The 17098-nt window shown below is 62.5% G+C and overlaps 2 protein-coding genes across 3 annotated transcripts in view; one reads left to right on the top strand and one right to left on the bottom strand.

The window, feature by feature from the left end:
• Window positions 1-116: 116 nt before the first annotated feature.
• Window positions 117-5741, top strand: TRMU (tRNA mitochondrial 2-thiouridylase). 2 transcript variants are annotated; one of them, XM_074227272.1, is made up of 10 exons: window positions 117-278; window positions 546-652; window positions 917-1039; window positions 1748-1920; window positions 2256-2309; window positions 2423-2489; window positions 2657-2757; window positions 3170-3314; window positions 3431-3513; window positions 4148-5741. In XM_074227272.1, exons 1-10 carry the CDS (start codon window positions 136-138, stop codon window positions 4310-4312), a joined length of 1161 nt encoding a protein of 386 aa, XP_074083373.1. In that variant the 5' UTR covers window positions 117-135; the 3' UTR covers window positions 4313-5741. The 2 variants fall into 2 exon arrangements, with proteins under 2 accessions (XP_074083373.1, XP_074083374.1); XM_074227273.1 differs by lacking the exon at window positions 117-278 and having other exon boundaries at window positions 360-652; window positions 917-1029; window positions 1803-1920.
• A 482-nt stretch (window positions 5742-6223) lies between these two features.
• Window positions 6224-17098, bottom strand: part of CELSR1 (cadherin EGF LAG seven-pass G-type receptor 1) — a 134686-nt gene continuing 123811 nt past the window's right edge. Inside the window, exons 26-35 of the mRNA XM_074221092.1 lie at window positions 16041-16153; window positions 15434-15513; window positions 15133-15259; window positions 14271-14396; window positions 13603-13697; window positions 12971-13074; window positions 11997-12161; window positions 10246-10488; window positions 9211-9475; window positions 6224-8306 (exon numbers count right to left, since the gene is read on the bottom strand). Of these exons, the coding sequence (XP_074077193.1) occupies window positions 8282-8306; window positions 9211-9475; window positions 10246-10488; window positions 11997-12161; window positions 12971-13074; window positions 13603-13697; window positions 14271-14396; window positions 15133-15259; window positions 15434-15513; window positions 16041-16153 (1343 nt within the window). The 3' untranslated portion in view covers window positions 6224-8281. The remainder of the gene's footprint in view (window positions 8307-9210; window positions 9476-10245; window positions 10489-11996; window positions 12162-12970; window positions 13075-13602; window positions 13698-14270; window positions 14397-15132; window positions 15260-15433; window positions 15514-16040; window positions 16154-17098) is intronic.

Genomic DNA, 17098 nt, shown 5'->3' with positions numbered 1-17098 from the left:
GGCCGCGCTGCTGCTGCGCCGCCGAGGTGAGGGGGGGCCGGGGGCGGCGGGGGGCGGGAGCAGCCGCGTGACACACACACACACGCGCGCGCGCGCCCCTCCCCCCGCCCAGGCTACGAGGTGACGGGCGTGTTCATGAGGAACTGGGACGCCCTGGACGAGCGCGGCGCATGCGCGGCCGACCGAGACTGCGAGGACGCGGCTCGCGTCTGCCACCTGCTGGACATCCCCTTCCGCCACGTGACCTTCGTCAAGGAGTACTGGCACGACGTCTTCACGTCAGTGGGGGCGGGGCGGGCCAATCGCGGCGAGGGGGCGGGGCCCAGGGGTTCAGGGGAGGGGGGAAGGCTCCTCCCAGGCAGGAGGGGGCTGCAGCTGCCCCCCGGGAACGGAGCTACGGGCTCGGGCGGCCACGCCCCCCACTGGCTCCGTAGGGCATGGGGGCGCAGGGGGTCACGGCAGAAGACCCGGTGCCAGCCCGGCTGAGGGGGCCCGGGGGCTCCAGCCCCCCAGAGATGACCCGGGGCCTCTCCCTCGGGCTGCAGGGACTTCCTAAACGAGTACGAGAAAGGGCGGACCCCGAACCCCGACATTCTGTGCAACAAGCACGTCAAGTTCAAGGCCTTCTTCCGCTACGCCGTGGAGCACCTGGGTCAGTGGGGGGCTGGGTGCAGCACCTAGGCGAGGGCGAACGTGTGGAGGGGGCACGGCCGCGGGCACTCACATCGCCCTGGGGGGCGGATGCCCACCTTCTGGTCTGGACCCTCCTCGTCCGGAGGACCCAGGTGGGCCAGGCCCTGCCCCAGGAGAGGGGAACGGCCCAAGACCAGGGCGGGAGGAGAGGTGCTGGGGGGGGCAGTGACCCTCCCACACCGCTGCGAGTCCCAGACCTCTCAGGGTCCGACTCCCGGTCCAGGAGCCGATGCCATGGCCACCGGGCACTACGCCAGGACGTCCCTGGAGGACGAGGAGGTCTTTGAACAGAAGCACGTCCCGAGACGCGAGGGGCTTTTCAGGGACCGCTTTGAAGTGAGGAATGGTGAGCGGGCCGGGCTCCACAGCCCGGGGCTCAGGGGAGGTGGGGAGGGCGGCTGAGGGGTCGGGGCCTGAGCTCTTGATCTGACCTGGGGTGGCCCAATCTGGTCACCCTGGGCTTTGTCAGTTGAGAGGGTCTCCAGCAGCCTCCAGGGCTCCCTTATTTGGCACAAAAGACCTATTTCCCCCAGAAACCCTGCTGGGGGAGGGCCCTCACTGACTCTGGAGCACGTGCTGTGGATGTCTGCATGTCTGTACATACGTGTACGTGATATCCAGTATGCCTGCATTTTAGAGGACTGAGACCAGGCACACGGGGGAAGGGGTGGGAGACTGGCCCCCAACATCGACCTCCGTCCAGGGCGGTGCGGAAGCACAGGGTGGTGGCCCACAGCTTCCGTGGCCGTGCCACCCTTGGGGATCTTGAACCGTTCTCCACTGCCCCGCTCAGGACCCCTTGGTGCCTGGGGTGGCCCTTCTCTCCGTGACGAGACTTGAAGGCTCCAGCTTAGGGCAGGATCACCACCGGCACAGACCCCTCGCCCTGATGTCATCCCCTGTCCCACTGAGCTGGGGCGGCCCGACAACCTGCTGGCCTTCTGTCCCGGCGGATGATCTCCTTCTTTATTACGACAGAGTCCGGCTGGGGGCCCGTCCTTGTTTCCAGGGCCCCGGCAGCCGTGACCGGCCGCACACTTCGTGTCCTCTGCAGCCGTGAAGCTCCTGCAGGGAGCAGACGCCGCCAAAGACCAGACCTTCTTCCTCAGCCAGGTGTCGCAAGAGGCCCTGCGCAGGACCATCTTCCCTCTGGGGGGACTCACCAAGGGCTTCGTGAAGAAGATCGCCGCTGAAAACGGCCTTGGGCACGTGCTGCAGAGGAAAGAGGTCAGTCCCTGGTCTCGATTTCAGCAGCAAAGCCGGAGCCTGAGGTGGCCAGAGAGGCCGCCCGCCCCTGCTCAGGATTCTGGGAGGCGCCAGGCCCGTGGCTTGTCGAGTCACAGGCCGGCCTGGGCCATCCCCCTGCCTCAGTGGAGAGTCCAGCGGGGCTGTCCCCTCCAGGATGGAGCTGGGCAGCGAGGTTTAGTGGGGGGCTTCTGAGGGGGGTGCCTCTGAGTGGCCCTTGCCAAGAGCCGGCCCCCAGGAGTCCTGTGACTCAGTTATGGCCCCCAGCCTCAGTGCCGAGGCCACATGGCCATGATGCACCGCTGCTTCCCTTCCAGAGCATGGGCATCTGCTTCATCGGGAAGCGCCACTTGGAGAGCTTCCTTCTCCAGGTGAGCTCCTTTGGCAGGGCCACCAGCCAGATGCGTTGGGGGCCATGGGCCTGATGTGTGGGGCGCTCGGGGTGGGGGGTTTCCTGCACCTAAGGACTTGCGCTGTCCTACAGTATTTACAGCCTCGCCCGGGGAACTTTGTGTCCATAGAAGATCACAAGGTTTTGGGGACGCACCAAGGTAAGGTTGCTGCCCAGATGCCCCGGGTTTCCCCCCCAGAGGGCCAGAACCGGACCCTGGGATTGCAGAGGCCCCCAGTGGTGGGTGGCAGCCTGGGGACAGATGCACCAGCTCCTCAGTAAGCTCTGGGCGGAAGGGCCCGGCTCACTCGGGACGCTCCCTCCCAGGATGCTTCCTGTTCACACTGGGCCAAGGAGCTAAAATCGGGGGCCTGAGGGACCCCTGGTACGTGGTTGACAAGGACTTGAGTCGCGGGGACGTGTTTGTGGTGAGTTGCTCCCAGCTCAGTCACTTGGGCGGAGTTGGGGAGTCAGTGTGACCCTGCTGAGCCCCTGGGAGCAGCCCTGGGTTGGGTCAGGATCCTGAGTCGGGGAGGGGGCCTGCTGCTCCAGGACCCTTCGGGAATGACCTGGGGGATCATGAGGAGGCTCTGGGTCTCCTGGCTGCAGAGGACCCCCAAAGGAAGCCAGGATCCTCAAGGGAAGGAGGTGATGGCCAGCCACTGAGCAGGAAGAGTTGGGGAGACTGGTGGAATGTGGGATGGGCCCCCGCGATTTTAGTGGGAAGGAAGGGGAGGGTGTGATGGCCTGGTGTTCCTGGGGCCCTCCCTCCAGTCTTGGATGGGGTCAGTGGCATGAGCCCCCCACTGGTTGGCCCATACCCGATCTCTGCCCTGCCAGGCCCCTGGCCCGGACCACCCCGCCCTATACCGGGACCTGCTGCGCACTGGGCGTGTCCACTGGATTGCAGAGGAGCCTCCGGCCCAGCTGGTCCATGACAAGATGATGGAGTGCCACGTCCGCTGGCGGCACCAGATGGCACTAGGTGAGCTCAGTCCCAACATCCCCTTCCTTCTGGGGGGTGGGAGCATCGCCTCCCCCCACCCCACCTGGGCCACCTAGGGCCTCTCTGACACCTCTGATGCCGCTTTTCCAACGCAGCGCCCTGCGTGCTGACACTGAACCAGGACGGGAGCGTGTGGGTGACCGCCGTGAAGCCCATGAAGTCCCTCGCCACAGGTCAGGTCAGTGTCGTGAGGGCCCAGGGCGGCATTGCAGCTGCCTCTGCTAGCCTCAGGAGAGCCAGGAGCACATGTGGGGAGAGGGGACCAAAAATGGGGGTGTTGGTGTCTGGGGGCCTGAGAAACTCTTAGGTGATAGCTCCAAATGGAAGGGGAGGGGCTGGCAGGTCAGGTGGGGCTGCCCCGTCCCCAGGCTCGCTTCTGGCCGGGCCTTCCGCCGGTCAGATGGGCTTTCAGGCTGCACAGCCGGGGACTGTAGGGGGAGGGGACATTGGGGGACGTTGTGCCGGGGTCTGCAGCTCTGGGTTCTCTGACTGAAGGGGCCTCGGGGAGGTGGGGGTGACACCTGCCCCACCAATCTGACCCCGGCCCTGCGAGCACAAAAGAGGGTTGGGGGGTGGGGTCTGCCAAGTAGCCGAGCAAAGCGGGGGCAGCTGCTTGGGCAGGAGGATGTCCTCCCTGCGCCCCTGGTGCCTCTCCTGCCCTTGCCAGGGACACAAGGATGGCCAGGGGGTCCCCCAGGAATGGAGCCAAGATCTGCTGCGGCAGAGAGTAGGAGCCGCAGAACGATCCTGGCGGTCTCCTTACCCTGCTACCCTGGGGTGCGCGGCCCCTCACGGTACCTTTGCTTTTCCAGTTTGCCGTGTTCTACAAGGGGGACGAGTGTCTCGGCAGTGGGAAGATCATGAGATTGGGGCCCTCGGCCTACACGCTGCAGCTGGGAAAGAGCCTGTCGGCGGCGACCCGGGAGGCTGGGCAAGGCCCCAAAAGCCACAGACCCCCCACGGACCCCGCCAACTGAACCTCGGGGTGGGGGGGGAGCCAGCAAGGGCCAGATGGGGGGGGCAGAATGGGACAGTGGGCTCTGCCCATGCGGTCATCCAGAGGAGGACCCGGAGTCTCACCCCCCCAGCAGCATGACAGGGCTCCCTGGGCCCCACTGGGTCGTGGTGGGCCTTCTGTGATCCCTCCCTGGGCCACAAGCTGACCCTGGGCCCAGGCTCATTGGGGCTGGGACTGAGGAACAGTGTGTGGGAGCCCCCAAGGTGGGGGGCAGGCGTGGCCCATCCTGAGTCGGTGACCTCGGTGGCTCCTTGGTGTTCAGTCAGACTCCCTGTGGCCCTGTTTGGGGTTTTCTTGCCCCTTTTAGAAAGGAGGAAATTGAGGCAGCCGGGCTGTAGGGGCTTGTCCAGGGTCACCCAAGGTCTGAGGCTGAATTTGAACCCAGGACTTTCCGACTCGGTTTGTTCTCTAGAAATAATAAAAAGTAAATTGGGAGGGTCCTCCCCGGCTCAGCCCTGCTCCTGCGGCAGGTTTGAGGGGCTGGCCCCAAGGCCTGCGTCTGCTGCATGTGGGGGGTCTCGTCCAGGGTCCGGTTTGCTGTCTGTCATCCTGGCCAGCACCAGGGTCAGGGATGGGGCGCAGCAAGGTCAGCCTGGGCTGGGGGGCGTTGCCAGTGTCCCAGGACCGCCAGTAGATAGCTTCATCACAGTCCTTGCGCCTGAGGTCCATCCTTGTCCACCTAGGGGTTTCTGGCCCTGGGGGGGGGGGTCAGGAAACCCCTTCATCAGGATCCCCCCAGCCCTGGGCCTGAGGCTAATCCTGAGAACCCCTGCAGATGGGGGGGGCTTTTGTTTCCTCCAATGTTCCCCCCACCCCGTTACCAGCAACTTTGGCCTGGAGGCGGCCCAGAGAATGATGGGGGGTCAGGCTGGGCCCCCAGGGCCTCCCCAGCCCTATCGTCCCAGCACTGTCCCCAAAGGCTTCAGCAGTGACCCAGAGAACCCCGCGCCCTACAGATCCAGGGCCCAGCAAACAGATGTGGCCAAGCGTGTTGGGGGGCACAGCCCCGATGGGCATCTTGCTGGCCCGCTGGAGGGGCTTCCGGGCTCTGTCCCGTTCCCCACTAGTGGGAGGGCCCTTGTGAGAGCCCACCGGCCAGAGTGGGAAGACCCCAACGAGGGTGGCATGAGGCCTCACCGACTCCCAGCAGGCCCCCCCCCCCAGCCCAGGGCCTCCGGGTGAGGGTGGGCCCCTTCTGGCTACGCTCAGCACTCTTGAGCCTCCGTCCCCTTGTCCGGTGAGAGGCCCAGACCTCCGCTGGCAGAGCCTCCACCGGGAGCCCGGCCCAAACGAGGCTGGGCTGGACACATGCGGACTGCTTTGGAAAGATGAAGCAGAAGTGGGGGAGACGCCCCCCATCTTCCAGAAGAGGAAACGGGTGGGGGGAAGGTGCCCTTCCTGGGGCTGGGGGGGTGGGGGACACACAGCAGATGACTCAGCCTGAGTCCGGCATGGGAGCAGGTCCCCTGGGTATGTGGGGGGCAGGTGCAGGGGACCCCATGGGGGGCAGGGTGAAGAGTCCTGGGGAGGGAGAGCCTGGGCCAGAGGCTGGGCGTGTCCTCGCCACACCTGAAAACACCTGGGGGCGGGGATGAGGGGCAGGGGGTGGCCCCGATACCCCCCCAGGACGTCCAGGGGGCCTCTGATTGGCTGCTCCCCAGGGCCACATCCCCATGCTGCTGGGCAGGGGACAGGGCTGGATACCAGGGACAGTCACAGTCGGGGGGCAGCTCAGCACTGTTTTGGGGGGCCATCTCCCCAGCTGTCACTAGCTCTGGTCCCCCTTGGAGCTGCTCAGCCCCCAGCTCTTCCCACCCTCCAGGCTCAGGGCTTTGCCCCCACATCCATCAGCAACACCGAGCCCCAGGCCGGAAGCTTCAATCCCCTCTGGCCCTGGAAGCTGGGACCCTGCAGCTCTTTGCTCCCTTGTGCCTCGGTTTCCCCAAGGACAATCACCACTCCAGGATCTCCTACAAGAGGACCCCAGGCAAGGTCGTAAAAACGACCACAGGAGCGGCCTACTAGGCATCACTCTCACTGGATCCTGACCACAGCCCTGGGAGGAAGGGGCTGAGGAAACTGAGGCAGCATTTGAATTCAGCTCTTCCACAATTTGAATTCGACTCCCACAAACCTGCCAGATCCTAGATCTGCTCCACACTGGGCCCTGGGGGCCCAAAGGGAAGCTCCTTTTCTTCCCCCAAGGGGAACATCATGTGACAGTGCCGTGTTCAGCACCATCACAGGTTAGCCCACCGTCGGCTGTGGCCGGGGGGTGTCTGTGGGTGTCGGAAGAGGACCCGAGGGGCCCGGCCCCCTCATTTTGAAGAGGCCACCGCTTATCCCACAGAGAGTAAAGAGCAGATCCAGCCTCATAGGCATGTGTGGGTATGGATGTAGGTGTGTGTGGTCATGCATGTGGACACGCCTGTGGAGGCATGGAGAGAGAAGGGGCCGAGTTCAAAGCCACGTTCAGAAACCTTAATTTATTGTCACCTCAGCCAGGCTGTAAAATTCCAGTGTTCTGAGCATTAATAAATATTTCTTACAAAAGCCTCCAGTGTCTTCTCTTTCTCCTAAATTTGACGTCATAAAACTCGGTTTCCCCTCTGCCAGCATTTCTAAGACAGCCTTGTCAATGTATTTGATCTTGACCTTGCTTGGGTGGGGGCAGGGAGGAGGATGGGGAGTCACAGGTGTGCCCCATGCCTTTCATCTCAAGATGTCCCATCGCCGCGGCTTTGGGATGGGATGGATTCCAGCGATCTCCCAGTGCCCCAGTCCCTGCCCTCTCCCCACCCAAAGAGCATGCTCGGCACCCCAATCCTCCGGCCATCGTGGCTTTCCCTCAACCTGATAGTTTCAAATGTCCTCTAGGGAGCCACGGCCACTGGCCTCGTCATTCAAGGCCCCGGAAAGACCAGCTGGAAATCTGGCCTAAGGAGTCCAGGGAAGAGACGGTTCCATACAAGCTAGTGTGACTGAGGCCCTCGTTACCCAAGGAACTGGCCGAGTGCTTGGGGGCAAGGGGACATTGCCCCATGCTGAAGGCCCCTAAGGAGCTGCCCCTTCCTGCTTCCTGCTTCCAAAGAAACAGAAGACCCCAAACAAAGAAAACCCCTCCCTTGGGCCACCCCTGGCCGGCCTGTTGCCCGGGCTGGCGGGCCCTGGCACCTCACCTGGGCGAGGACCCACTAAGCTGCTGGATGGCTAGCCCTGGGCCGGGCCGGTCACGACAGGAGCCTCCGTGGGCCACGAGATCAGTCTGAGTGGATACTTCTCTAGGGGCCGCTCAGCCTGGAGGTCTGGGGAGTGGCGAGGGACTCTGCGGCTGAGCCGTCGGGCCTCAACATCCATCATTGTCACCCACGCCAGATTCAAGTGCAAGTGTGCTTTTCTTCTAATATAAAAATACTGAGCTTCCCCCCAGCAATCTGCCATATCCCCAAATCGGGACCAATGCAAACTATACACAGGCTTTTTGCTTCCCTAAAGAATCAGCGTCCAAAAGAGATCGTCAAAGTATCTACACTTCCTTTTTAGTATAAAAGTTTGTTTGAAAAAGCAGTGGTCCTGAAAAGGTCGGCTGAAGCTGCCTGGGTGGGCCCAGGGACCCGGGCCCCCCGGGGTCTTGGGCCAGGGGTCGGCTCCATGGCCCGCCGCCACCTCTTGCCGGAGCCGTGCCATTGTCGGTGTGGCCCGGGCGGCCTGCGGCTCAGAGACTCCCGAAGGCTTTGGCACGGGTTGGATGTCCGACGGGCACTTGGTGTCCGAAGCCGACCCAGGTCTGCCACGAAATGTAAACTGCGCGGGAAGAGATGAGGCCTTCATCCCGGCAGCTCGCGACCAGCTCCTGAAGTCAGGGCTCCCACGTGGGCTGTGGGAAGGCAGGTCCTGGGGCCAAGGAGTGTCACGGTTTCCTGATGATTCAAATGGAAGTCTCATTACTGCCTCTGTTCAGAGAAGAAGGAGAACAAGGGAGGCCAGAGATGATGCATCAAATGGGTGACCACGGCCAACAAGGGGAGAGCGGGCTCCCTGGCCAGCTCCCCCCCAGGACCGTGAGGGCCTGACACTCAGCCCCACTCCAGGTCAAAGAGCTTGTCTGGAGCAAAGAGGAATGAAGGGAGGCAGTCAGCCGGGCGCTCACCATCGGAGGCGCGCCAGCAGGTGCCCCCCGGGACAGGACGGCATCTGGGGGAGGGAGGCACACCTATCAAGCGTCATCCAAACGTGTCAGGGCGGGGGTAGCCCGGGAGCCACAACACCCCCCCCCCAACTCTGCTGCTGGTCTGTGGGGTCACTGAGCCACTCTGGAGGACCTCGAGTACCTCCCAGCGCTGATTGTGGCATAAGGCCCAGGAATGTCAGAGCTGGGCGAGGCCTCGGCAAGCACACGCACATGTATGAGTTCACGTGTGAGCGTATGTACGGAGATGGCAGCAGGAGAAGCATCCATTCAAAGCTCTACCACATCTTTGACTTATGGTCAGTCTCACGGTAAAGCTGATTTGCCTGAAAGGGGGGGGGGTGTCTGGCTCCATCCAATCCAAGCCCAGGGCCAGCGAGACCTGGCGTTCTAGGTCAGAGGAACCAATTGCTCATATTCAGTGGAGGTGAGAAGCGTCTGTTTAACAGAATCCATGAAGATTCAGCAGGAAATAGATAAAGCAGATGCACCCCGTGGATTCAGGCACCTCTTGAAAGCAGGGGTGACCTGTGCTTAGAGGATCACCTGGCCGGGTCCCTGAAGGACCCCTTTGGTGGCCCCTGGCTTCTGGGCTGGCCCACAGGGAGGACAGAGGGCCCTGAGGGAACAAGGGCCAGGCCCAGAGCTGCTCCCACGGCCCCACTTACTCGGAATCCGACGCGTCTGCGTGGACCGTCCCGGTGCGCACATTCATGACCATCCCGTTCAGCTGGTCGCGAGAACGCTCCCGTGGAGAGTTTTTGACGATGATTCCCGGGTCCCCCGTGGGACCAAGGCCATCGCTAGAGCCTACCGAGGACGTCCGGGATGAGCTCACGGTCTGGTTGTAATCCGCCAGCTTGTCCCGGAGCCGGTTCTTTAGGTTCCTCTCGCTCAGAGGTGGGGGGTAGGTCACTTTGTTTTTCAAGATACCTGTGATGAGAGATGTGAAGGTCATCAGAGGGGATGCAATCTGCACTGGTGAAGGGAGCGTACACCCTGCCAGTGGGGTCATTTGGCGAAGATTTTAAGGTGAATAACTAAGATAATGATAACAAACCACCATGGCTGTGACACTGATAACACAACAGCTTCTTCAGGGTTTTTGTAAACCTAGTGTATCTCTTGGCATACAGTAGGCACTTAATCATTACTTTTTAATGATGAGTAGATTGTGATTTCTGTAGCATTTTGCCAGCTACAAAGCATTTCTGCAGTACACTAGATACACCTGGGTTCAAATCCTTTGATGTTGACTACTCCTGGGACCTTGCCCGAGTTCTCTGAGCCTGAGGTTCCTCCAAGTCTGGCCCCAGTGGCTTCTGAGGTCCCTCCCTTCCAGCCCTCGCTGCCCTTCCTCCTTCAAGTCGTCCTCAGCCTCCCACCAGGCCTCCTCTCATCTTCCGAGTTGTTCGCATCCTCCCTTCCTCCCTTCCGACACAACTGTATTCACACCAACCCACCTTGGGAATGATGGGGTTCCTCACCCTCATCACAGGGCTTGGGACACAGGAAGAGGTCAATAAATGCGTGTTCATTCATGCATTCACTCACGGAGGGGGGGTATCAGGAAGAAAGGGAGCGGTGAAGCTTTTGGCCAGGATGATTCAGGGAAGTTGCCAAGGGGCTGCTATCAGCCCAAGTGGTGGGAAGGCTCTCTAGGAATGGTGGGCCTTGGTGGCCGCTGGGGGCAGCCGTCTCACCTTTTCGCTGCTCTGGGTGCTGGTGATTGATCTGGGCCGCTGTCTGATCGTCCTTGGGCAGCCCCGGGTTCTCTTTATCTGAGGGCACATCCTTGTCCTCATCCTCCTGGGCCTCCTGGTGAAGCTCCACGTTCACTTTGGTCTCCACTTTCAGCTTTGGCTTACATCTGGCGTCCTCACCGTCACTGCCCGTCACGCCGTCTGTGGGCCACGTGGCCTTGATGTGGTTGGACAGAGAGTCCGCTGGGGGCCCAAAGCAACACGGCAGGCTCAACAGCATGGAAGGCCTGCTCTGCCTTGTCCACCCCCGACGGACTGTTGTTTCCTCCCATCACCTGCGGACAGTGTGGCTCCCCCTGCCACCCCAAAGCTGGTCCACTTGAAGTTTCAAAAGGCTACTCGGGATCCTGAGAGTTAGGGGACTGTCCAGGGTTACAAAGGGTCAGATCCTTGGGATTCCAAGCGGGCCTTCGAGAGAAGACTCCCCCGAGGGGGCACCTTCAGTGGACAAAGTGCCCTCCCAGTGGGCATCCCGAGAGGGAGGAGGGGTGGCCATCGATATCCTCCGGAGGAGCTAGAAGCTCGACTCCAAGGGCAGAGAGCACGCACTGCTCGGGAGTCGGGGCCCTGGCCGCTTGCAGCCTCCTCCGTGAACTTGGGCAGGTTGTGTTTCCTCTGTAAAGGAGGCTCATCCCAGCCGGGCCTGAGAACTACCATCCAGGGTCAGAGCAGTGGCGGGAACCCCCGGCTCAGGATCCCCGAGTTGAGAGGAACCTCCGGGAGCAGTTAGCCCAGTCCTTCCCTGAGAGGAATCTCCTTCCCAGCTCTCCAGCTTTGGCTTGGAAGCCACCAGTGACGGGGGTCTCACCACATCCCGAGGCAGCTCATGCCTCATTGGGACAGCTCAGAGTTTTGGGGGACCTTAAGGCTAAAGGTTTGGCCCATTCCCTTCCTCTCTGTAGTCCGGACTCTCCTACTGGTCCAGGGCTCTCTCTCTACTCCCCCACTAGGAGCCCCCCGGCTAGCACATCCTGCCCCCCACAAGGAGGTGTGGGGCCTGGGAAGCCCCTTAAGGGGTGGGATTCTTTCATGGGAAGATGAGTCAGGAGGCCGGGCCGAGGCCGAGACCGAGGCCTTGCTCTACTCTGGGCAGACCCTCACTGCCAGCAGGGCTTTCTTTTCCTCCAAAGAATTCTCTGATTCAGGATTTTTTTTAGTAGGCCAGGCAGCAGGAGGGCTCCCCATTTTTCTTCAGCACCCCCCCATTTTTATTGCTTCTCCTTCCTGCCAGCCCCTAGCTCAGGCTTCACCACAGGAAGAGGGAGTCTGCACTGATCCTGAAGGAGAGACTTCCACATAAAAGGACTCCCCCAGAGAAGTGGCATGCTTCCTTCCACAGAGGGGGGACGCCCCTTGGAAAAGCTCTCTTTGAGCAGTCCGAGGATCAATTGGCTCGTCCCGGCTTAGCGATGGAGAGGAAGTAGTCTCGAACCGGGGATATTGGGGGTCTTGGAGGACCCAGCTCACACCCACTAGCTGGGTGGCCTTGGGCTCTCTGAATTCAGTGTCCTCTTCTATAAAATGACATGATAAGAGGAGTGGGCCGCAGGACTGGGGGAGGGGCAGTCAGTCCCAAGGGCCTGGTGTATAAGATACTTTGGAAGCCTCAGGTAGGGCCGGCAGTGTTGTCGGGAAGACCCCCAAGCAGCCGCCCACGGACCCCCGGCGACCTTCCCCACCCTCCCTTGTACCTTTGGGGGTGCTGTGGACGGGACCCCGGTCACTTGCTTTGCGAGAGCCCGGGGGCCACTTGTTCTCATCCACCCCCTCTTCCTCGCTGTCTGATGAGCGTGAAGAGGCGTAGGAGCTGCTGTGCTCCTCCAGAGACAGCTCACTGTCCGAGTCCGAGTCATTGCCTGGGCAGCAAAAGACCCCAGAGGATCAGAGCTGGGGAGCGGCCCCTGCGCTTGGCGCCACAGGGGCCAAGAACAAAGGCCCTTTCTCATTTGTTCATTCCCTCCTTTTTCCACCTATTAATTTCTTCAGTCTCTGTCATCCACTCAAAAATGGACTGCATTCATTCCTTCACTCACTCATTCCTTCACTCATTCATTCATTCATTCATTCATTCACCACTTCGTTGCCCTGGACCATCCACATCAGCCAAAGGCACCACTTCTTCACTCACTCACTCACTCAACATCCGTTCCACTTGGCCTGGAAGCTCCTGGAGTCACCCAAAAGAACAAGACCTCAATTGGCGGCCGAGGCCAGGGGAGCCCATAGCAGAGCGGATCAATGACCCCTCCCTTGGGAGTTCTGGAAGATGGGGGGGGGGTTCTGGAGGCTGATGGAGAGGGAGGGGGGACACGGAGGGGGAAGGGCCTTGAATGCCAGCCTGGCAAGGCTGCAGAGGAAGAGAGTGGTCTGGGAAGCCCAGGCCCGGGGGCGGGCAGACGTCTACGCTGGAGCCTCGGGAGCCCAAAGAGGAAGCGGGTGGAACAAGGCTAGAAAGGTCGGGCCGGGTCCTGGGCAGAGCAGTGATGGGGTCAGAGGGGCTGGAGGTGGGGGTCGCTATGGGAGGAGAGGGGGTGATGGAAAGGATGAAAGGGGGAGAGTCTTTGGGAGCGGGGGAAAGGGCTGGACGATGGAGAGAAGTGGGGGGAGGAGGAAGGAGACGGGGCCTCATTGCCTGGCCGGCAATGCCAACGGAGCTCTCTCTCACCCCTGGAGTTCTTGCCGTTCCTCCTCCGGAAGAGGTGGGCATCAGGTTCGGGGCGGCCTCGTGCTTGGCCCGAGGACACGCTGAGCTTCTTGGTCCCCTCCTCCCTGCAACAGTGGGGGGTGTTTCTGCTCAGGGGCCCCTGGGGCTGTGCAGCGAGGGGGGCTCCTCGGGAAGGATGGGCTGGGGACGCCGAGCATCCTGCCAGGGCCCCAGCACCATCCCCGGCCCAGCTCCTCCAGAGGCCGCAAGGTCTCCCCTGCCAAGGGGCCCTGCCAGGACCGCGGGCTTGTGGTGAGGGGCGACTCCTGATGTCAGCCCCCGCTTCCCCTCCTTTCCCAGGAGACTTGCCCAGGGCCACCTCCCCTCTCGCTCCCTCTCCACCCCAGCAAAGTGGCAGCTCTTGGCGGGAAGAGGCTCCTTTGGCTTCATCCTCATCCCACCGGGCCCTGGTGCCACAGGCTCTTCCCCCGTGCCATCTTGCAGGCAGCAGTCCAGACTGACCAGGGCCCTCGGACCAGCCCGGGACAAAAACGCCGCCTGGGCCTCCCCAGGGCGGCTGTGCCTCAGTCTAGGCGCCGTTGGCGGTCACGGCACCGCTGAGGTTCGAGGCACCCCTGGGACTCGGAGCTGACCTGACGGTGCTGTCCAGCGAGGCCGTGGACTCGCCCAGGGCCGTCCGGTACATGTTGGGCTCTTCGATGTAGGTGTTGTTGCAGTTCAGGGACCGCTGGGTAGGAGAAGCGGGCCACAGTTAGGGGGGCAGCAGGCGGCTGTCCTGGGGGCAGGGGCTGGACCTCCCCGAGCACAGCGGCTCGCTCCGTCTCTCAAGGACAGGGAGATTTTCTCTTGGCGTTCAAGGCCTTCCACAGGCTGCTTCCCATTGGGAACCCTGCCCCCCAAAGCCAGCCCAGGCCTGAGTCCCATCTCGTGGCTTGGGGAACCACCCCAGGACCCCGGGCTTCTCCTCCCTGGGCCCCAAGGCTGCTCCCTGCCGGCACTGGAAGCCTCGGCCAGTCGCTTGCCCAGGCTGTTCCTTTGGTCAAGCACGTGGATGACATCGAGGGCTGAGATAAGGGGGTGAGGGGCCCATTCAGAGACAGGACTCGGGGAGACCAGCTAGTGGCTTATCCCTCGGTAGTCCGGGGCAGCCCAGGGAGGGGGATCCCGGGAGCCCAGGACAAAGATCCTCCCCCTACGGCCAAGCCCGGCTCACAAGCCAGCTCTCTTTGGTGACCCCGAGGCAGGCAGAAAAGCCTTGGCCTCGGGGGGGGGGGGTCAAAGTCTTCCGGGCCTTCCTTACGGTCAGTAGCGTGGCTCTGGTGGTGGTGGAGTCATCCGGGTGCAGCTTCTTCCCCATCAGGGTCACCTTCAGGTGCTTCTGGACTTCTTTGTTGACCACACAGTGGAAGAAAAGGATGGCGAGGCCCTGGTGCGAGGCAGTCGGGGGGAGCAGGTGTCAGAGGTCAGGCTCAGCCCCCTCCCCAAGGCTGGGCCAGGCCACAGTGGCCTGGAGGAGCACCCCCTGCACAGTTTGGTGGAGGCCCCCACTTTCCCAGAGAAGGTGCCAAGACTTGGGGGAAGAAGCTGCAGGGGCCCTGCCGGAGGGTGAGCTTGGGGGGTCCTCGGGCAGAGCAACATAGGACCCCCCGGAGGCCTTGAACGGACAAAGGCCAAGGGAGAGCCAGTGCCCAGGAGCTGCCCCGCCACATCAGGAGTCTCCAAGAAAAGTGGCTTCAGTTTTCCAGGGTCAGGGGGCTGGGAAGATGAGAGGTCTCGGAGGACGCCCGCTGTCTCTTTGAGGTGGTCCGAAGTCTGGGGTGCAGACCCGCTTCCTCCCCTGCCCAGGACGCTATAATGTCGCTTCTGTTAGCTTTGTGGAAGCCTCTTGGTGGGCCGTCCACCCTTCCCCTCACCCAGGAAGGCCCAAGAATGGACACTAGGCCTGAGAAAGGCACCCTGCCTGGCTGACCACACAGGAGGGAGGGCCCAGACAAAAGACCAAACTGGGTCCGAGGGGGGGCCCTTGGGCTGATGGGAGTGAGGGGGGCAAATCACACATAGAACCGAACAGGTTCTATATGTGCGCCATTGTAGACACGGCAAGAAAAAGTCACCGAGAGGAGGGGAGACGGTAGGGAAAGGGGGGCCCGGCGGCCTCCTACCTGTAGGCAGCTGAAGACGGCAAAGAGATAGTGGAAGGCCATGACGTCGCTGTTGATGGCCAAGAGCCCCAGGAGCCAGGTGGCGCTGACCAGGAGGAGCAGCAGGAAGGCCGAGCGGAGGCCGGCGCTGTGAAGGGAAGCCCACAGGGTGAGGGGGCTGGCTTCCTCTCCAGGTGGGGAGGGGGTGATCTTCAGGCCTCCAGGGGATGACCGTGGGGGTCTGCATGGCCCCCAAGGAGCCCCAGGCCCTCCCCACATCCGGATGCCCCCCGCGGCCCTCACGCCCTCAGCTGCGACATACACGATCCCACCGCGGTCGTAAGCCCGGTGCTTCCGTCGGCAGGCCACTCTGGCGGACAGGACGAAGATGACGGTGTTGAGCTAGGGAGAAGACACGGAGGTGAGGGGGTGGGAGGAGGGTCCCGTGCGGGGTCCTCATCACGGGAACTTTGGAAGGGCAGGCCCGAGCCAGGTGCGGGTCAGGTCTGCTCCACCCCAGCCCCACACTCACTAGTCACGTGAGGTCACATGGACCTCAGTTTCCCCCATCTGCCCCATGGGGCACAAGAGCACTCAGCAGACCCCCCGGGGTGAGGCCCCGAGGTGGGGGGCGCTGTCCCTCCTGCTGATGGCCCCCACCCACCTCCCTGGGGGCCGCTCTTCCCCAAGCCTGTGGGGTGGGGGGCTCTGTCCCATTTTACAGGTGAGGTGAGTCAAGTCCTCTGGGGATCCTGCCCCAAAGCCCCGGAGCCAGCCCTCCTGACCCGGGGCCCCTCGGCCCTCTCGGCCCCCAGGCGGCATCTCTCAATTCTCTTGTCGGAGGCCGGCCTGGCCCCGGCCCCTCTGTATCTCCAGCGCTCGGAGCACAGCAGGCGGGAGCTCGGGAAAGGGTGACGCCCCGGACTCACCAGGACCACGACGCCGATGGGGCCGGCGAAGCTCCAGATGAGGGTGTCGTGGACCGACAGCCAACAAAAGTCAGGGTTCCCATAGCCTTGGGGGTCCAGGCCCACAGCGAGCCCTGGGTCAGAAAATAGAGAGACCACCAGGATGAAGATGGAGAGATCCAACGGGGGTGTCGGAGAAGGGAGTGGGGAGCGGCCCAAGGGCCAGATGCCAGAGGTGGGAGGGAGCCTAGAGCGGGATGCGGGGGACGAGGCCTAGGGGGGAAGGGCAGAGAACAGGGGATGGCAGAGTGAGGAGGGGCCTTAAGACGGACCCCCCATTGTGATGTCAGACTGCAGCCCGGGCCTCCTGACTCCAAGCCTGGCGGTGTCTCCCCACCTCCCGATGAGCCCTTTGCCCCCTGGCCCCCAGCCTTCATGGAGCTCCGCTTCACGACACCTTGGGAGGGAGGGGCTGTCATTATTTTCATTTTTCAGAAAAGGAAACTGAGGCAGGCACGGGTCCCATGACTTGGAAGCACCTGAGGCTGGATTTGAACCCAGGTCTTCCTGCCTCAGGCCTGGCACTCTTAAAGCATTTTTCTCCTGAAATCGTGGCTTCCGAATGCCGAGGTCCCTGAGAAGGCGGCGGGCCTCCCTCATGGCCACCCGGCGGATGTTCTCACGCAGGTGGGCGAGGACGAGAGGGCATCAGGGACAAAGATGGCAGAGGATGGGGACGAGCATGACCGTCGCCAGGCAGGAGGGAGTGGATCCCCTCCTGGGGTGGGGGCCGGGAGAGGCTGGCGGCATCCAGGGAGCGGGAGCTGGGGCTGCCCCGGGGAGGATCAGCCTCCTCACCAGGTGGTGAGCTCGCCATCCCTGTGGAGCTTCGAGGAAAGGCCAGAGGCCAGGAGAGCCTCAACTGGGTTGGATGCCCTCAGAGGTGCCCACCAGCCCAAAGTTTTTCTGTTTCTTTTTCCAGAAACCAGGGCAAGAAGTGTTGGCAATGGGGCCATGAAGCCAGAGGTTCCGGGTGCGCATCCTGACTCAGCTCCTTCTGGCTGAGGAAACCATGAGGA

Source organism: Macrotis lagotis, chromosome 2 (assembly GCF_037893015.1).
Source record: "Macrotis lagotis isolate mMagLag1 chromosome 2, bilby.v1.9.chrom.fasta, whole genome shotgun sequence".
Classification (NCBI taxonomy): domain Eukaryota; kingdom Metazoa; phylum Chordata; class Mammalia; order Peramelemorphia; family Peramelidae; genus Macrotis; species Macrotis lagotis.
Note: the sequence above shows the minus strand (reverse complement) of the source record. Positions and strands in the feature narration are given on the sequence as shown.